The sequence below is a fragment of the Microcaecilia unicolor genome, chromosome 10, assembly GCF_901765095.1.
Source record: "Microcaecilia unicolor chromosome 10, aMicUni1.1, whole genome shotgun sequence".
Taxonomy (NCBI): domain Eukaryota; kingdom Metazoa; phylum Chordata; class Amphibia; order Gymnophiona; family Siphonopidae; genus Microcaecilia; species Microcaecilia unicolor.
Window position 1 is genome coordinate 90,434,040 of NC_044040.1, and position 20,564 is coordinate 90,454,603.

At 43.9% G+C, this 20,564-nt stretch overlaps 1 protein-coding gene across 2 annotated transcripts in view; it reads left to right on the forward strand.

The window, feature by feature from the left end:
- Positions 1–20,564, forward strand: part of AGK (acylglycerol kinase) — a 731,903-nt gene that overhangs the window by 676,867 nt on the left and 34,472 nt on the right. For both annotated transcript variants that reach the window (XM_030216389.1, XM_030216388.1), the window contains exons 13-15: positions 14,251–14,348; positions 15,360–15,430; positions 15,968–16,052. In XM_030216389.1, coding sequence (XP_030072249.1) covers positions 14,251–14,348; positions 15,360–15,430; positions 15,968–16,052 — 254 coding nt within the window. The remainder of the gene's footprint in view (positions 1–14,250; positions 14,349–15,359; positions 15,431–15,967; positions 16,053–20,564) is intronic.

Genomic DNA, 20,564 nt, shown 5'->3' on the forward strand with positions numbered 1-20,564 from the left:
AACCTGTACTATACACATCAACTGACATTACGTTCATCAGCTTTTAAATTACATTTCAGACATAAAATATCTTCCCCGTTTTGCTATTTCATTACATACAACAGAAATTCGCCCGTTGTAACGGCTTTACGGTTTGTATTATCATAAATCGGAAATCACTGCAGCTAAACTATCTGGTTGCTCAAGGAAAAAACTACAAACCTGGTCTTCATTAGACATATATTTACAATCCCTTCCTTGATGTAAATGCTTTATGTTTAAGTCTTTTTATTGTCAAAAATAACAGTTAATACACGCAGAATTTGGTCACTTAAGGAACAATTCAGTACCACCAACATTTATCTCTTCTGCTATCAACAAATAACTTTTCTTTTCGTATTTCCCCCCTACCCTTTCCCCCTTTCCCCCTACCCCCCTTTTTTTATCCCTCTTCTTATTGTATTGAACTTTAACAACTTAGAACAAACTGTTATACTAATCCAATAAATAGGCGTTTTTTAACTCTGGATCAACCATTTAATCCTTATCTCACAAAGATTACTTAATCTGACATTGTGTGGGCAGTCTCTCCAAGGTAACCATGCCTTCCGATGTGGTCTATACCACGGTACCAGCAACCTCCGCCCATATCTGGCCGAGGCCACCACCCCATAGACTGATATCCATAATCGAGTGAGAGGTGTTTGTTTCTTATCACCTCCCTTTCCACCAATTCTGTGCATGGATTCAGGATTTATCCCACTTTGCCTCTATGGCCTAAATCCTGTTCAGAAGGAATGGATCCTAAGGAGCTTAGCCGAGATTGGGTGGCAGAGCCGGTGGTTGGGAGGTGGGGATGGTGCTGGGCAGACTCATACGGTCTGTGCCAGAGCCGGTGGTGGGAGGTGGGACTGGTGTTTGGGAGGCGGGGATAGTGCTGGGCAGACTTATACGGTCTGTGCCAGAGCCGGTGGTGGGAGGTGGGGCTGGTGGTTGGGAGGCGGGGATAGTGCTGGGCAGACTTACACGGTCTGTGCCCTGAAAAGGACAGGTACAAATCAAGGTAAGGTATACACAAAAAGTAGCACATATGAGTTTATCTTGTTGGGCAGACTGGATGGACCGTGCAGGTCTTTTTCTGCCGTCATCTACTATCTTACTATGTATGTTACTTGTTACTTAACAGAACCTCCAAAACTAGAAGAGGAGAGAGAGAAATAAAACAAACAAACAAACTATAAACCCTTTAATACTAAACTTCGCGCACGTGAGGGCAAGGCTTGAATGTAAGGTCTCCAGATCTCCAAAAAACGTGTTCTTTTCTTCTGGGAGAGTCCCACCGCCCTGCGCTCATGCAGCAATAAATCATGGAATCTGTTCCTCCAATTCCAAAAATCTGGTGGGTCCACACTCAACCACCCATTCGTGATCAGTTTTTTCCCCATCAGGCAAGCTTTACAGACCAGTTGTTTCTGGCCTCCCCTTTGGAGGGCAAAAAGTTCATATTTATCAAATATAATCCCCATAGGAGTGAAGTTGATCTGGGATTTGATTAAACTTTCCATATACTGTATTATCATTTTCCAATATCTTTGTATAGGAGGGCAATCCCAAAGACGATGATAGAATGTGCCTTCCCTTTGCTGGCACTTGACACACAGCGGGTCTAACACACCTCCCATCTTAAATATCTGTGGTTTGGTCATATAAGCTCTGTGCAGTATTCGAAATTGACATTCCCTCAGATTCGCTTGAACTGAAATCTCAGGTATGCGTGATACTAACTTTACATAGTCCAGGACTAAATTTGGTTTCTGCATCTCCCGCGCCCATCTGGTCGTGATGACTGTCGTGTTTTTCTGTGAATCTAATACCCATAATATTTTGTGTAGGCCTGATATTGAGAGCCATTCCCCCTGGACTGCCTTAAAAAATTCCCGAACTTTCCTCCCATGTCCACTATTCAGCTTTTCCATATTTAGGGATTGAAAGTAATGAGCAAATTGCTGATATGCGAATTCATGATTGATGTCTATACCTACCCCCAAGGCACCTAAATTTAATAGTCCTCCTCTTGTCCCCAATACATGTTCTATTCTCATTATTCCCATAAGGGCCCACCTGCAAAATACTTTATTATCTGAACCAGGTGAGAATGTTGGATTACCTTGCAATGGCAAAAGATCCGAGGTATCTGCTTCCAGGCCCCAGTATTTATTCAAATCCCTCCACACTGCTCTCATTGGTCCTAATAACAAACTACCTTTGAATTTGCTTGGTACCACACTCCTTGGGCCATGGAGTAAATAATGTAAGTGAAATGGTGCAAAAAAGGCCTCTTCCAACTTCCTCGGTGTAAAGTCCTATCTTTCTATCTCCCAAGTGTCGCAACAAGCGTGCTTGGTTATATTTTTTAATATCTGGCAGCCCTATGCCTCCCCTTTTCCAAGAACCTACTAGCAATTCCATTGGTAATTTGGCCTTTTTCCCTCCCCAAATAAACTGCCGTAAATGCCTATAAAAACACCTGAGATCTTTGTTACTTAAGCGCAGTGGCAATACTTGTAGTATGTAAAGCCATCTGGGGAATTCTGCCATGTGAAAGAGCTGTACTCTTCCATGCAGCGTGAGTGGTAATACTGCCCATCTTTTCAGCCTATTCCTCATATTATCCAACAATCTTGTGAAATTTAGGTTGTAGAAGGCCGCCGTCTTCATAGCCACCTGTACTCCTAAGTATGTAAGATTTTCCTTTGCCCACTTTAACGGGAACTCCTCCCCCCATTCCCCCCGCATGTTAACTGTGGCTGTTAATGCCAGGGACTTTGAAGAGTTAATTTTAAATCCCATGAAGTCCCCATACTCCCGAAACAATTCCAACAGGGCGGCTAAGGAATTCTTGGGATCTGTGAGGTGCACCAAAATATCATCCGCATATGCGGAGATCTTGAACTCAGCCGTACCCCATGTCACTCCTATGATTTCCGGGTGGGACATTATTTCTCTGATCAATGGGTCAAGTGCCAGTACAAACAATAGCGCGGATAGCGGACACCCCTGCCGCACTCCTCTCCTTATCGAAAATGTTGATGACCGTTTCCCATTGATCCATATGAACGCTTGTGGGTTCAGATAAAGGGCCTCCACAGCCTTCCTAAAAAAAACCCCTCTATTCCTACTCGCCGCATAACTTCAAACATGAACTGCCACACCACCCGGTCAAAGGCCTTCTCTTCATCAAAACTTACGAGCAGAGAAGGCTGTTTCTGTTCTTCCACTCTCTCTAAGGAAGCAATAAGAGCTCGTACATTGCTTACTACTGATCTTCCCTTTACAAACCCTACTTGTGGCGATGCTATCAAATCTGGCAGCACCCGGGCCAGCCTATTAGCTAAAATTTTTGCGTATAGTTTTACATCGCAATTTAACAGGGAAATTGGTCTGTATGAGCCCATTTCCTCTGGATCTTTACCTGGTTTCAACAGCACTATCATTCTTGCCATTCTAAAAGTCTCAGGAACCGATCCCATGACCGCTATCGAATTAAATAAGTTCAACAGCGGCGGGGTTACCTGTTCTTGTAGCATTTTATAAAACGCCATGCTATATCCATCTGGCCCCGGTGTCTTATGGATATCACTCTGTTGTAATGCCAATGTTAACTCCACCTCCTCAATAGGCGCATTGAGATATTTCTTCTGTGAAGCTGAGAGCATTGGGAGATCCACATTGTCTAAAAACAACGTGCTGTCCGGTATTATCTCCTCAGGCTCCTTATACATTCTCTCATAATACTGCCGAAAGCTCTTCACTATATCTTGTTCAAGTCTAAGCCTATCTCCTTTTTGATTTTTTGTTTGTAGGATTGGAGAGCGTGCCTCCCAGCCCTTAGGCACCCCTCCTTTGAACAGCTGAGTCCTCCACTGTTCCCCCCACCCCCGGGCGCGAAGTATGCAAAATAATATTAGGAGAAGCAGAATGAAAATAACAAAAAAATCCCAACTCCCCCCCCCCCCATCCCCTGCCTTCCCCTCCCTCTCCCTTCCCTCCCCCCCTTCCCCTCGCTGGTCTACTAATCATTGTTCTCTCTAGAGAACTGGTCACGTCCTGGCCCTGCCCCCTCCCCTGCAGCCCTCATTTCTTTATGAACACTCACAACCCGCTTTCTCTGGTCTCCAAGCCCTTATTACCTCTTCCTCCCTTTGTCATGTTAAAATGGCCCTTCCGCACTCAACTTGCCTTCCAAAATGCCATCCCTGCTCCAGTACAGTTATCATTAGCAGTTTTGGAAGTGTGTTTAACTTTAATTCCCCACTTCTTATTTATACTTGTCCCTCTTTTCCCTTTAGCCATTCGGCCTAGTAGCATCCCCGCCTTGTTCCCATACATAAATAGCTTATGTTTGTAATACCACTCAGCTTTCTGTGCTCTTTCTTGCAATAATTCATTTAGTTCTCTCTGGGACGTTAAGTATTTTAGCTTCTGTTCTTCCGTTTGAGTAGCTCCATATTTCATTCGGTGTGTACGTACCTCCCTTTCCAGATGTAATATCTCTCTATCCCTTCACTTCCTCGTCCATGCTCTATATGCAATTATCTCCCCTCTCATAACTGCCTTTGTTGTTTCCCAATATAACCCACGCTGCTCTATGTGCCCTCTGTTATGAGTTTCATATTCTCTCCATTTTTCCCGTAATAGTTCCTGAAATTTTGCGTCCCTGTAGAGCTCATATGGAAACTTCCACCCCCCTTGTCCTTTTTTGTCTCCTGCTATTTCCAATGTCACCCATATAAGGGAATGATCGGAAATCTCACCTGGTCCAATCTCCACTTCCACAGTTCTAGCAAAAAGGGGTTTGGAAATGAATATATAATCAATTCGGGATAAGGAGGAGTGAGCCCGAGATAGATGTGTGTAGTCTCTACACCCCGGATGTAACACCCTCCACACATCTACTAATTCCAAAGTAGCACACAAAAACGGCAGTCCCCTTAAATAGTGTCTATGCCCTAAGCCCCCTGGGTTTGTCTTGTCTATTAAGGGGTCAAACACCATGTTAAAATCGCCTCCCAGCACCACATTCTCTCCCTGATATGGATTCAGTAATGTCACTATCTCCTTGTGAAATTTTTTATCATATACGTTGGGTGCATATATACTGCAAAAAATGTAAGTGGTCCCTCCTACTTCTGCTTCTATCAGAACATATCTACCTTCTGCGCTTCTTCTGATCTTTTTTGTGACCACATGTAATCCCTTCCTAAATAATATCAGCACTCCTGCTTTTTTATTGTTAGCTGGGGATCCCACTGCAGTTCCCACCCAACCTTGTTGGAATTTATCATGTTCTATCGAGGTCAGATGCGTTTCTTGAAGGAACACAATGTCTGCTGCATGCTGCTGTAAAGCTTGTAATATTTTTTTCCGCTTTATGGGCGATGAGACCCCCCCCCCCCCCCCCACGTTCCATGATATCAATTTAACCTGCCCTATCACTCCAATTTAGGGTGCATTTCTGTTCTTTTTCCCTCTAATTGGAGAGCGTGCCTCCCAGCCCTTAGGCACCCCTCCTTTGAACAGCTGAGTCCTCCACTGTTTCCCCCCACCCCCGGGCGCGAAGTATGCAAAATAATATTAGGAGAAGCAGAATGAAAATAACAAAAAAATCCCAACTCCCCCCCCCCCCTGTCCCCTGCCTTCCCCTCCCTCTCCCTTCCCTCCCCCCCTTCCCCTCGCTGGTCTACTAATCATTGTTCTCTCTAGAGAACTGGTCACGTCCTGGCCCTGCCCCCTCCCCCTGCAGCCTCATTTCTTTATGAACACTCACAACCCGCTTTCTCTGGTCTCCAAGCCCTTATTACCTCTTCCTCCCTTTGTCATGTTAAAATGGCCCTTCCGCACTCAACTTGCCTTCCAAAATGCCATCCCTGCTCCAGTACAGTTATCATTAGCAGTTTTGGAAGTGTGTTTAACTTTAATTCCCCACTTCTTATTTATTTTAATACTGTGAAATTCAGTGTCTCAAATCAACCATACTCAAGTCTCTGCTTCTGTAGTATGTCGCTGACTCCACTCCTCCATCTCCTGGAATCTTGAAAATCCTGTCAGCCATGTGAAAACCACTCCTCGTCTGTTAACGTGCCACTGTCTCCCCATTCTTCTCCGTACTTCCATTATTCTGCTGGGCAAACTGCAGCGCCTCCGTTGGGGTGGTAAAAAAGTGGACTTGACCATAATGATGAATTCTCAATCGTGCCAGATAGAGCAATGCAAAATGAATTCTTTTTTTATGCAGCTCCATACATGCGCCTACAAACTGCTTGCGTTGTGCTACTACTGCTGCCGAAAAGTCTTGAAAGCACAGCACACTCTGCCCTTCATAGCACACCTTGCCCATAGCTCTCCAGGCTCTCAAAATCTCTTGTTTGTGAGTATAATTTAAGATTTTACAGATTACTACTCGGGGATGCTGTGCTTTTGATCTCAGTTGACTTAGGCGGTGTGCCCACTCAATTCGTAAGTTATTCTCCAGGGCTTTCATTTTTAACCCCTTCAGCAGCCATGCTTCTATTACTTCGCGCAGGTCCACTTCCCGGACAGATTCGGGGATCCCCACCAACCTGATGTTGTTTCTTCTCATCCTGTTTTCCAGGTCCTCCACTTTCGTTTGTAACTGGGTGATCCTCCTCTGCCAGTCCTTAGTTTGGCCCTCCTGCTGTGCGTTGCGATCTTCTAGTTCAGACAGCCTTTGCTGAAATCCCATCATATCCGTTTTCAATCTTTCTAATTTGCCGTCCATGGTGTCTAATTTTTCTGAGATCCTCTGCAATTTCACATCTACCAAGGATTCCAGTAGTTGTGAGACCTCTGCTGCTTTTTATTATTATTATTATTATTATTATTATTATTATTATTATTTATTGCATTTGTACCCCACATTATCCCACCTTTTGCAGGCTCAATGTGGCTTACAGAGTGTTGTTATGATGTAGTCATTGCATGATCTTAAATACAGTCGATAATAAGCTGAAGGTAGGTGATTTAGATGCAAGGTACTAGGTAAGGTGTTGTGAGAGGTGTTTTTGGTGCACCTGAGTAGTTTGAGGAATGATTTATTAAGGATGTCTTTAGTAGGCTTTGTTGAAGAGGTGTGTTTTCAAAGATTTGCGAAAGCAGGTTAGATTGTCCATATTCTTCAGGGCCATGGGTAATGCGTTCCAGATCTGTGTACTTTTATACGCAAAAGAAGTAGCGTATGAATGTTTGTATTTAATTCCTTTACAGCTGGGGAAGTTCAGATTGAGGAATTTGCGGGCCGATCTTTTGGCGTTTCTGGGTGGTAGGTCCACTAGGTTTAACATATAGAGTGGGGCGTCTGCGTGGATGATTTTGTGGACGGTTGTGCAGATCTTGAACTCGATTCGTTCCTTGAGTGGTAGCCAGTGTAGTTTCTCTCTTAGAGGTTTCGCCCTTTCGTATTTAGTTTTTCCAAAGATGAGTCTGGCTGCGGTGTTCTGGGCTGTTTGGAGTTTTTTTAATGGTCTGTTCTTTACAGCCTGCGTACAAAGTGTTACAGTAGTCCAGATGACTTATTACTAATGACTGTATTAGGGTACGGAAGGTGTTTCTTGAGAAAAAAGGTTTTATTCTCTTGAGTTTCCACATCGAGTAGAACATTTTTTTCGTTATATTCTTCACGTGGGTATCGATCAATAGTGACTCCAAGAATTTTCAGATTTTCTGAGATAGGGAATGTGCAGTATGGTGTGGTTATGGTAGGGTAGTTGTTTGTGTTGTATTGGGAAGTGAGAACTAGACATTGAGTTTTTTCTGCGTTCAGTTTTAACTGGAATGAGTCCACCCAAGAGTGCATGATTTGGAGGCTCTGGTTGATCTCGTTGCTTATTTCGTTTAAGTTACTTTTGAACGGGATGTGGATCGTGACATCATCCGCATATATGTAGGGGTTGAAGTTCTGGTTGGCTAGAAGTTTGGCTAGTGGTATCATCGTAAGGTTGAAAATAGTTGGCGAAAGGGGGGATCCCTGAGGAACTCCACATTCCGGTGTCCAAGGTGGTGATCTGTCATTATTCGTTGTTACTTGGTAGGATCTGGTGGTAAGGAATCCTTTGAACCATTTGAGAACTGGGCCTCCGATTCCAAAGTATTCTAGCAGGTGTAGTAATATTCCATGATCTACCATGTCGAAAGCATTAGACATGTCGAATTGTAGTACGAGTATGTTCTTGCCGGTTGCAATTGTTTTTTAGAATTAGTTCATTGCAGACACTAGTACAGTTTCAGTACTATGATTTGATCTAAATCCTGATTGAGACTCATGTAGAATTGAGTGTTTGGTTAGGTATTCCATGAATTGTTGCGTCACTATGCCTTCCATCAGTTTTGTTATGAGCGGGATCGAAGCAACTGGTCGGTAGTTGGTTAGGTCCATTGTGCTTTTCTTGGCATCTTTTGGCAGTGGAGTGAGAAGGATATTTCCTTTGTCCGTGGGGAAGAGACCATTTAGGAGTCTGTAATTTACTTGGTTCGTGAGGTCTTTTGTGAATTGTTTGGGGTCGGCTTTTAATAGGCTAGTAGGGCAGATGTCAAGTTTGCATTGAGATTTGGCGTATTTTCTGAGCCAGTGTGTGAGTTCGTCTACTGAAATCAAGTCAAAGTTGGTCCATGATCGATCGGCTGGATATTCCCCAGGTTTCCGGTCTAAGCATTCAAGGATGCTTGTGTACTCAGTGGTATTGCTTGGTATCATGCGTCGGAGCTTTATGATTTTTTCCTTGAACTAGTTTGCTAGGTTGGCTGGCGATGGGGTTTCTATGCTATTCGAAGTGACCTGTGTGGTGTTTAGGAGATTATTTACAAGTGAAAAGAGTTTATGCGTATCCTTGTAATTTGGTCCTATTATAGTTCTGTAGTGCGTTCTTTTGGTTTGTCTGATTTTGTAATTATATTTTCTTTGTAACTGTTTCCACTCTTTGAGTGTGTGTTCGTCTTTTTTTTTTTTTTTTTTTTTTTTGCTCCAAGCTCTTTCTAGCCTTCTAACCTGTGTTTTTAGTTCTTTCAGTTCTTCGTTGAACCAAGGGATTGAGCTTTTCCTATGTGAGGTTCTAGTTTGGAGTGGTGCTATCTTGTCTAGAACTGTTCTGCATCTGTTGTCCCATTCTTGTAGAAAATGGGGTGAGTCTGTAGTTGTTGTCCATTCGTCGGTGTATATTTGTTGCCAAAATGTTAGAGGGTCTATTTTGCCTCTTGTAGTATATGTTCTTTATTCTTGTTTTGTTGTGTCTCTTTTGTTTTCCAAAGGAGGGAGGTGTTTGCCTTGTGGTGGTCTGACCACGGTGTGGCTGTCCATTTTGTGTCTTTGATTCTGAGGTTCGCTTCTGACGAAAATTTATGGGTAATGATGTCTAATGTGTGTCCTTTCTTGTGAGTGGGTTGCATGTTACATGTTAGGCCAGTGGATCTCCCAGAGATGTAGGAATTCCTTGCATTCGTGTACATTGTTTGTGTTAATATCTTCCAGATGAAGGTTGATGTCTCCTGCTATAAGAATATTTTGGGAGGACAGGCAGGTGTTTGATATGAAGTCCATGAAGTGTGTCTGGGCATCTTGCCATTTAGCCGGGGGTCTATAAAATAGGATTATGTTTAGTTGGTCCTGCGGTTGGGGTGGTTGATTCTGACTGAGGCTATTTCGAGTTGGGGAAGGATAGATTCAGCTGTTGTTGTGACTGTGTATTGGGATTTATAAATTATAGCTTTGCCTCCGCCTCTTTTTCCTTCCCTTGTCCAATGGGTAATTTTGTACCCTGGTGGGCAAAGCTTTAGGATTATTGGGTCTTTGGAGTCATGAATCCAAGTTTCATTAATGAGAAGGAAGTCAGCCGCCCAGACGGAGCTCACTGTTTCTCCCGAAGGACTGGGATCCGCCATCTTGCTGTCACCAGCTCTCCCTCGTGCTCCGTCTTTCCGCTGTGTTTTAGAGGTCATATCTTTATTATTTTCTTTGTTGCTGCTGCCGATCTCTTGGCTCTATCTTTCCGTTTATACTGTCGCCTCTTGCGAGTTGTTTAGTTGCCGATTTGCGCTGCTAGGGAGGGGAGATGTTATTTCGGGGCCTCAGAGCTCAGTCCTGCGGCGTCCTACCCCTCGCCTAGCATCACATGACTCCGATGTAAATGCTTTATATCTAACCTATGCTATTGTCTTTTTGGTAAGCAGCTAATCAGTACTATTTCTTAAATGTTTTTCTCCCTTCTTTGTTTTTCTCTCTCCTTTTAACTTTCTTTGAGAAGTGCTGATATGTACATTTAATTCTTTTTTGTTTATTTTTTTTAACAAGTTATAATGGAACATGTTTGTTACGATTATTGTTCTATCCTTTGTTATTGGAAAATCAATAAAATTTCTGGAAATGCTAATTAACATTATTTAGTGCCAGTTATTCTTAGTTACTATAATAATTAGCTTATAATTGATGTTAAGTTGCACATGCAACTGACCTTATTCTGTAACTTGCGCGTTCAACTTTGCGTGCTAAACGTACAGTTAGGCATCTAACTTAATAGAATAGGTTAATGCTCCGTTGACCCAGGTACAAAAAACTTAGATTGTGATCGCACTAGGGACAGAGAAAGTTCCTGTATATAATATATAAACTGCTTTAATTGTAGCTGAGAAAGGTGATATGCCAAATGCATGCCTAAGCAGGAAGAACAAGATCTGGGAACTGGTCTCCTGTTTGCATTGTATGACATTAACTGCTAGGCTGGGGTCCTAGTCACCTATTGAACATACTTTGAACAATAATTGATTATTTTTGCCTTGGACACTTTCTGTTGTGGTTTTCCTCAGGATATTATCTCCAAATGCTTTTGTTTTGAGTGTACCACGGCAGGAACGAGTTTTACTCTTTAGCCAGGGTATGCCAGGTTTGATTGTGGTTTTTCAGATATTTCTCTTAATATTGTTTATGCCAAACAGATCATTCTAGATTTCATAGGTTTTAATATATTCAGGCAACATATCAATCTTCTTACAAGTTCTAAATTGGACTTTTGGCACCTAATACATTTAAGATTATTTCTGTATATTTCCGCCACATTCTCTTAGTTGGTATTTGCTTGATTTTTTTTTCTCTCTCTCTCTCTGTAGCACAGAATAGTCACATGGTACTGACATCTCTCTTAGCAATGCTGTTTTTGAGTTTTTCTCTTTGACCACTATGTCTGGATTCCTAGCATCATCTTTTTATTGGTTGGAATCATGTGATCACAATTTTTTAATATTCAGCAGTTTTATCCCATATATAATTTCTTCACTGATATGTTCTCCGAGGACAAGCAGGCTTAATTATACTGACAAGTGGGTCAACGATCTGGGCCGGGAACTTGCATGATATATAGCACAAATGTTGCCAGAGCATGCGCGGAGTGCCTTCCCATCTGTTGCAAGACCGCGCTCCTCAGGTATCTTTTTTTCCGGGGCTCCTTTTTCACCCGGGAACGAGCATTTCAGCGCTTTTCAGCATTCTTTCGACTCTTCTTTTTCTTAGTTTTTTGACCCACATTAAGCTTCCTTTCTTTTTCATCGCAGCTGTACTTAGGCCTGCTTGGCCAGGTCTCTTCTCCTTTTGTGCCTCTTTCCTTTTGGCGGAATCGCGTTTTTTGATTTAGCCGGAGCTGTCTTCCCTTCCATGACATCAAAGAATCCCAGTGGCTTCAAACACTGTACTCGGTGCAACTGGACCATCTCAGGTACAGATACCCATTCTTGGTGTATCCAGTGCCTTGGGCCCGACCATAGTGCAGCGAGTTGTGCCCTTTGTCTTCGTATGAGGAAAAGGACACAAACTGCCCGAGAGGCTCAAAGAGAGAAACGTTTTGGAGCCCGTTCTGGTCCTTCAACGTCTGCATCAGCATCAACGTCGGCGGCATCAATGTTGGCATTGAGGGAGACATCGGCAGTGGCTACACAGAGACCCTGACACACTGAGAGCAGTGAGGCATCGAGCGGGTCTCTACCTACCTCGAGGCCTCCTGCTATGCAGGCCCCCCTGAGACCGGCCTTCGTCAGACCTGACCCCGAGATGAATGGAGGATTCGACGTTATCGGCACCGAGGAGTCTCAATGACTCAATGACCCCTTAGCATCGGGTGAAGGCTAAGAAGCATCGATACCATTCTCCTTGGACACACGGTGCCAGGAGCTCCAGGGTGCCAAAGGAGAACACCTGAGAAGCATCGACGCCGGGAGGACTGCTCCCCTTCCATTTAGGAAGTGCAGACGCATCTGTCTCCTAGCAGCCAAGATTGTGCTTCCGTCCCCAAGCACTTCTGCAGCCTGATCTCCAACCAGCCCTACAGCCTTTGCCAATGGAGGCTCTCAACAAGCGGATCCAGGCCTTGCTTCCAGAGCTTCTGGAAGGCTTGCTGCGTCGAAGTGCATCGGCATCAGAGGTGCTTGCGCCTACCATGCCTCTTGCTGCAGCTTTGGCTGGCCCTCAACCCGTGGTGAGGCCTCTTGCATGGCGCCGATGTCGACTGCCACCCAGGCCGATTCGCCTTCGACATCGGTGGAGGAAGCTTTGTCGCAGTCGATGCGGGAATCAGTTGCACGACACCGAGCTCGTGACCGTGGGTCGTTGAGGTCGAGGCGGGTTAGGTCTTGGAAATCACTGAGGGAAGTGCTAACCGACACTGACAAGGAACGCTCATGGGAATCAGAAGAGGATCCCAGGTACTTCTCCGATGAGTCCTTTGGGATTCCTTCTGAACCTTCCCCTCCACCTCGGAGGAGACTGTCTCCACCTGAGAGTTTCTCTACTTCTTTTGTACGGGAAATGGCGGATGTCATTTCGTTCCCCATAGAAGTAGAGGATGAGCGTCAAAGGTTCGGACATCGCAGCAGGTCACAGCTCGACAGATGTTGAGGTTGTTGGGCCATGTGTGTTCCACAGTGTATGTTACACCCATGGCACGTCTTCACATGAGATCTGCTCAGTGGACTCTGGCTTCTCAGTGGTATCAAGCCATGAGGAGTCTAGAAGATGTCATCCGAGTGTCCCCCAAGCTGGTACGCTCTCTTCAGTGGGGGACAATTTGGTCCAATCTGACCTTGTGACTTCCATTTCAAATTCCTCAGCCACAAAAAGTGCTGACGACGGATGCATTGCTCTTGGGGTGGGGGGCTCATGTAGATGGGCTTCACACTCAAGGAGCCTGGTCCCTCCAGGAAACAGGTCTTCAGATCAACCTCCTGGAGCTCCGAGCGATCTGGAACGCTCTAAAGGCTATCAGAGATCAGCTGTCCAACCAAATTATCTTAGTTCAAACAGACATTCAGGTTGCAATGTATTACACCAACAAGCAGGGGGGCACTGGATCTTGCCCTCTGTGCCAGGAGGCCGTCCAGTTGTTTGTTTCTTTTGACCCCAACAGGAGGAAAGTCGCCATCAGTAAACACACCATTTCCAATTGGCTAGCAGATTGCATTTTCTTCGCTTATGCCCAAGCTGGGCTGACTCTGGAGGGTGATGTCACAGCTCATAATGTCAGCGCCATGGCTGCATCGGTGGCTCACTTGAAGTCAGCCGCCATTGAAGAGATTTGCAAAGCTGCAACATAGTCTTCAGTCCACACATTCACATCTCATTACTGCCTTGAGCAGGATACCCGATGCCACAGTTGGTTTGGGCAGTCAGTGTTGCAGAATCTGTTGGGGTTTAGAATCCAACTCCACCCTCCTAGGTCCGTTTTGTTTTGTTCCAGACTGCACTCTCAGCTAGTTTGTATATAGTTTCAGGTTACTTTGTGTTATGTTCTCGCCGTTGCGAGGCCCAGTTGTCCACTGTTTATTGTTTTGGGTAAGCCTGGATGCAGGGGATTCCCCATTTGTGAGTATATTTAAGCCTGCTTGTCCTCGGAGAAAGCGAAGATACTTACTTGTAACAGGCGTTCGAGGACAGCAGGCTTATTATTCTCACAGTCCCACCCATCTCCCTTTGGAGTTGTTTGTTTCTTCGTTTTTTCTTATGCTGTTGAATTAAACTAAGCACGGTTGCACGATGGGCAGGATGGCACTCTGTGCGGTGAGAGCGGCAGAAGGCTCTGACAACTTTTTTGTTATATATCATGCCGGTTCCTGGGCTGCTGTGGATCGTCAACCCACTTGTGAGAATAATAAGCCTGCTGTCCTCGGAGAATACTTGCTACAGGTAAGTGTCTTCACTTTACTGTATCATTGTATTCACAGATGTGTCCTGGGAAGTGACTCCAGAATCTTGGGAACAAGTTGAGCTTTCTGCTATTGAGCTATCCATTTCAACACAGAATAGACAGCTAAACCTCAGGGTAAGGAATCACAGATCTTTGATTTCAAATCCTACTTAAGCCATCATGGTATTTAGTATTGACCCCATAAAGGACGTGAATCTAACTATCAACTAATGAAAGCAAAGGTAGCAAACTAGAGTGTTGAAAACATACTAGTACACCTCATGTCTAGACTGGATGTCTGCATACTAGCTTTCAAAGAAAGCTATGGTCTCTGACTTCTGACAAGAGTTGCTGTGATGGCTAGGCTAGACAGCAGAAGAATAAGAGTTAAAACTAGGGAAAACCTTAGAGAAACAAGAAGGAATCTTTCTGTCCAAATAGTTTCTTGAACATTAAAAATAATACCCTTTAATGCTAACCCAGAGCCCTGCACTACTCTTCAAAGGAAAAGAGGCCCTTTGTGAAGCATCCTCAAAGTTCGAATAGAAGAGTCCTAAAATTTATGTTGAAAAGAAGGGGAAGTCAATAGTTTTGAAAAGAGTACTCCTTTTTGTTTGGATATATATTTGGGAGGTGGGTGGTTGAGGGGTTGTGGGAGGATATAAAATATTAAACCTCAAAGGTATGCTGTATTGTAGCTGTTTGGGAACCAAATTTTGTGTTGTAAATTTCTAGTAGTTATTGCATACTTGTGTTGGTTCAATAAACTAAATTTTGACAAATAAAAAAAGAAATTACTCCTTTTTTTGTAGCACCTGTAGTGCTCGCTTATAGTTTCTGAAGTATTTCAGCAGACTCATGTGCAGATGTTGATGGTTATGAATTCTCTTGACAAGTGAAGAAATATGATCATCTTTTAAGTGTTCCATTACTTTGTGCACATAAATGTATAAAATAGACATCGAACACCTGCCCTTAGAAGGGGGCCAGTTCTTGAAACCCACTACTGTGTGCTGATGTGGGGTGTCAGGAAAGGCCATGCCCAGAGAGGAGACGGTTGTCACTGCTGCTGATGCAGTGTGAGGTTACAGTGATAAGATGCACACACTAATATGGTGTTACAGAATCTCTTTATTATCTTTCCAGCGCACTGAGGATTCTATGAACATTTGTATTGAGCCGGATACAGTCAGTAAAGCAGACTTCATAACTCTGGGGTGAGTGTAAAGGAGGAGACTCTATTCAGATGATAGACACGGTGGAGAAGGCTACATCCAAAGGGTAGCAGTTAAAAGCAAACCAGATAGCAATGTAAAATTGACTAGAGTTTATGGTTTGCTTTGAAAACATATCAGAGAAGATTTTGAGCAATTGGAATACAGAGAGTAATTCACTGCAGCTTTCACACATCATAATAGTGGAGGAGTAGCCTAGTAGTTATAGCAACCTTTTAGCAAGTCACTTCACCTTCCAATTGTCCTAGGGACAAAAATAGATTGTAAGCCCTCTGAGCGCTGAAAAGGTATTAGCTAAATAAAAAAAAATTATTATTAAGAAGTCTCTTTAAATCTTTATAGATTATGATACCTGTTAGACCAAGGTGATGTCATTGTACATGAACGTTTGAGAATGAATGTCCCTTCTTCAGATAGGAATACTCCTATTTATGCCTTGTACCTCACATGATTATTTTAGATATTATTTCTGACACATGCTGGTAAATACGTAATTTATTCCTGATTTGTGATAACCAGGAGCCAGAAGCAGTATAATCCCCCAGTATGTCCTGATGGAAGTCAGCATCTTCAAGCCAGCCAGTGCTCTCTACAGTTACAAGAGGTGAGCAACCCAGATTTCTCTTTGCAGAGTGTTGAAGGCTACCTTCAGTGAACAGTTGTACAATGTGCACTCCCACTGTTCTGCAGAAGAACAGACCTACAGCTGAGCCAAAGGAAGATAGTTGGTGAGAAATGTCTTTCCTTTGCTGATTAAATCAAAGTACTGTTAAATTATTTTTAGGGGGCCAGTCTAAGGAGTTTGGTTTTTTTTGCTATGGATTCATTGATTGTAGCTGTTGCCCTTGCTGACTTTCCAATAATGGTCAGAGATGATAATTCTAGTTTATTTTTATCTTGCTGTCCTGTATATTGTATGTGTGTGTTTCATGTAATTAGTATTGTTTATTTCTAATATTCATTTGTTATCCACCTAGAATAGTTAGGCAGCCTATAATGAAATGTAAATAAAAAAAAAATAATAAAGAACTGACCAAGGACTGAAAGCATTTAGGGCCCAGCTTACGCCCTCTCCCCCCCCCCCCCCCCCCCCCCCACCAAGTAGGGGACCCATAGGTTCTTTATCCTTGTCCCCGGAGAGGTCATGAGAAATAAAACACACACACACACACACACACAATATATATTTGTTATCTGTATTCTGATTTCCTTATCCCATTAATGTGATTGTTGTTGTATTATATTGTAAGCCACACTGAGCCTGCAAATAGGTGGGAAAGTGTGGGATATAAATGCAGCAAATAAATAAATAAATATACAGTGCACTCCATTTAAGTGCACGTTGGATAAGCGCATGCTCTGTTTAACTGCATGCCGTACTTCGGTCCCATTTTTGGCACCATCAATTTCTATGTTTCTATGTTTTCCACTCCCTCCGGGGTGTCCACTCTAAGATCTGTAACAGAGTGGACACCCCGGAGGGAGTGGAAAACATGAAAAAGGATCTGAAGAAGCTAGAAGAATGGTCTAAGGTTTGGCAATTAAAATTCAATGCCAAGAAATGCAAAGTGATGCCCTTAGGGAATAGAAATCCATGGGAGACGTATGTGTTAGGTGGCGAGAGTCTGATAGGTACGGACGGGGAGAGGGATCTTTGGGTGATAGTATCTGAGGATTTGAAGGCGATGAAACAGTGTGACAAGGCAGTGGCTGTATCTAGAAGGTTGTTGGGCTGTATAGAGAGAGGTGTGACCAGCAGAAGAAAGGGAGTGTTGATGCTCCTGTATAAGTCGTTGGTGAGGCCCCATCTGGAGTATTGTGTTCAGTTTTGGAGGCCGTATCTTGCTAAGGATGTAAAAAGAATCGAAGAGGTGCAAAGAAAAGCTACGAGAATGGTATGGGATTTGCATTACAAGACGTATGGGGAGAGACTTGCTGACCTGAACGTGTATACCCTGGAGGAAAGGAGGAACAGGGGTGATATGATACAGACGTTCAAATATTTGAAAGGTATTAATCCGCAAACGAACCTTTTCCGGAGATGGGAAGGCAGTAGAACGAGAGGGCATGAAATGAGATTGAAGGGGGGCAGACTCAAGAAGAATGTCAGGAAGTATTTTTTCACGGAGAGGGTGGTGGATGCTTGGAATGCCCTCCCGCGGGAGGTGGTGGAGATGAAAACGGTAACGGAATTCAAACATGCGTGGGATAAACATAAAGGAATCCTGTTCAGAAGGAATGGATCCTCAGGAGCTTAACCGAGATTGGATAGCAGAGCCAGTAGTGTGAGGCGAGGTTGGGAGGCGGGGCAGACTTAAACGGTCTGTGCCACAGCCAGTGGTGGGAGGCAGGGATAGTGCTGGGCAGACTTATACGGTCTGTGCCAGAGCCAGTGGTGGGAGGCGGGACTGGAGGTTGGGAGGCAGGGATAGTGCTGGGCAGACTTATACGGTCTGTGCCAGAGCCAGTGGTGGGAGGTGGGGATAGTGCTGGGCAGACTTATACGGTCTGTACCAGAGCTGGTGGTTGGGAGGCGGGGATAGTGCTGGGCAGACTTATACGGTCTGTGCCCTGAAGAGCATAGGTACAAATCAAAGTAGGGTATACACAAAAAGTAGCACACATGAGTTGTCTTGTTGGGCAGACTGGATGGACCGTGCAGGTCTTTTTTTCTGCCGTCATCTACTATGTTACTATGGGGACAAACTTCGGTTTAGCGCACCACTGATAAGTGCAAGATTTGCTTATATGCATGGTTTAAGACCACTCCTCTGCAGGAAAGACTCCGCATAAGCGCGCGCATGGAATATGGAAGCCGATTGGCGCGTGACAACCAACGAGATTTCAAATTTACTGCCTCTTTAACTGCCTCAGGCAGAATAAGCGAAAGAATGTTTTTACAGCGTACACCAGGGTCGTCGTCGCGGCGGAACTGTAAGACTTTATCACTGGCTGAACGAATAGAAGCTCTTAAAAAATTAGAAAACAAACAAAGTCAAGCATCTATTGCTAAAGAATGTGGTGTCAATCCCAGTCAAATTTCACATGTCTTGAAGCAGAAAGATCAGCTTCTGGAAGAATGGCAAAACAATACAAGTCCACAACGGAAACGAAAACGGGTGGGAAAAGCTGAGGAGGTAGAAGATGCTCTTCTTCTGTGGTTTTCTCAAGTCAGGTGCAGACAGTTCCTGTCAGTGGTCCACTGCTTATGGAGAAAGCTAACCAGCTAGCAGAAAGTATTGGACTAACTGAATTCAAAGCCACTGTTGGATGGTTGGAAAGTTGGAAGGAGAGGAACAGCATAAAATTCAAGAAACAGCATGGTGAGAAACAATACGCTGATGACTTTGGTGCTGAAAATTCGGTTGTTTCAGTTCTTCTTACCATCTTGAACAAGTTTGCACCTCGTGACATTTTCAATGCTGACAAAAATGGTCTCTACTGGAGAGCGATTCCTGATGGAACACTTGCATTCAAACATGCCGAAACTACTGGAGGTAAAACACCGAAGGACTGTCTGACAATCCTCCTTTGCTGCAATATGGGTGGGAGTGCATTGGAAAGAGCAAACAGCCCCGTTGCTTCAAGAAAGTTAAGCGACTTCCTGTGTCATACGAGGCTAATCCAAATTCATGGATGACTGAGGAAATTTGGAAGCAGTGGCTAAAGAAGTTAGACACTAGAATGTGGGCACAAAAGCGTCAGATTTTGCTGCTTTGTGATAATTATGCTGCATACAGGGATGATGACAGGCTGTCTAACGTCAAGGTGGTCTTCCTTCCACCAAACACTACCTCTCTGATCCAACCTATGGATCAGGGCACAATAGCCAATGTCAAACAACATTATCGGGCTCTTGTGCTACGTTGTCTGATGAGCATTATGGATGACCAGACTGACAAGGATAAACGTGCTGTTGAACTGGCTCGTAATCTATCACTGTTGGATTCCCTACATATGCAGAAAGAAGCCTGGAATCATGTTACACAGGCAACCATTGTGAACTGCTACTAGCAGGCAAGCTTTGTTACGGATGTGGAGAGGGACGAAACAGATGCAGGTGTTGCAAACATGTCAGATGAAGAGGTTAGTGACATCCCAGCTGGTGTTACTGAAGAGGAGTTCCATCACTACGTAGCTGTTGATTACGATCAAATAGCTGATGACGACACTGATGTCGAGATATGCGCCTACACACAGGCAACAATGGCTGATGATGGAACAGATGAAGAAATGAGCAGCAAGGCACATGCTGACGAAATTCAACAACCTCCTCCTGTCACTTTTGCAAGAGCGCTGGAGAGTCTCAACACTGTGCGGGCCTATCTGGAGGCCACTGGATGTCAGTGCTATGACAGTTTTTACTGTGTGGCAGACGTAGTCTATGGAACTCACAGACCCAATAGTGTACAGAGGACTATAACTGATTACTTCAAGCAAGTCTAATGTGAGTTAACTGAGACTGTATACGGTATGTATAATAATAAACAGTACTGTACATATGTTTATCAGATGTCAAGCTTCTTTGGGTCACAATGGTTAAGTGCACGCTCTGGTTAACTGTATGCATTTCTTTGGTCCCAGACCCTTGCACTTAAGCGGATTGCACTATAGTTATAGATAGATAGATAGATAGATAGATAGATAGATAGATAGATAGATAGATAGATAGATAGATAGATAGATAGATAGATAGATATAAGCAAAGGCCAATGCGGAGCAGTTCCTGGGTCTCCTGAATTTCGAAGGGTGCTCAGGATACAAGCTCAGAGATTCACTTCAGCCCTCTTCTTTTTATTGGTGAGCAATCAATGCCACATCATCATTATTTTCAGAAACCAATCTCATGTTATCAGCATCACGCGGAAAGCATTACTCATTAAATGGCAGCAGTTGTCCGTCCAGCCTATTAGCAATAAGGCTGACCACCACCCATATTTATCTTTCCAATTCTCATGTCAACTATCTGGCCAGGCAGTGGATTGTTGGTCACTTAATGCTGACAAAGCTATGATTTCCCAAAAACAGGCTACAATTAAATTTACTGATCAGGGACACTGCCTAGTTCCATATGCTTCATCATTCTGCAAGCCTCAGCTGTTGATTTAGAAATATG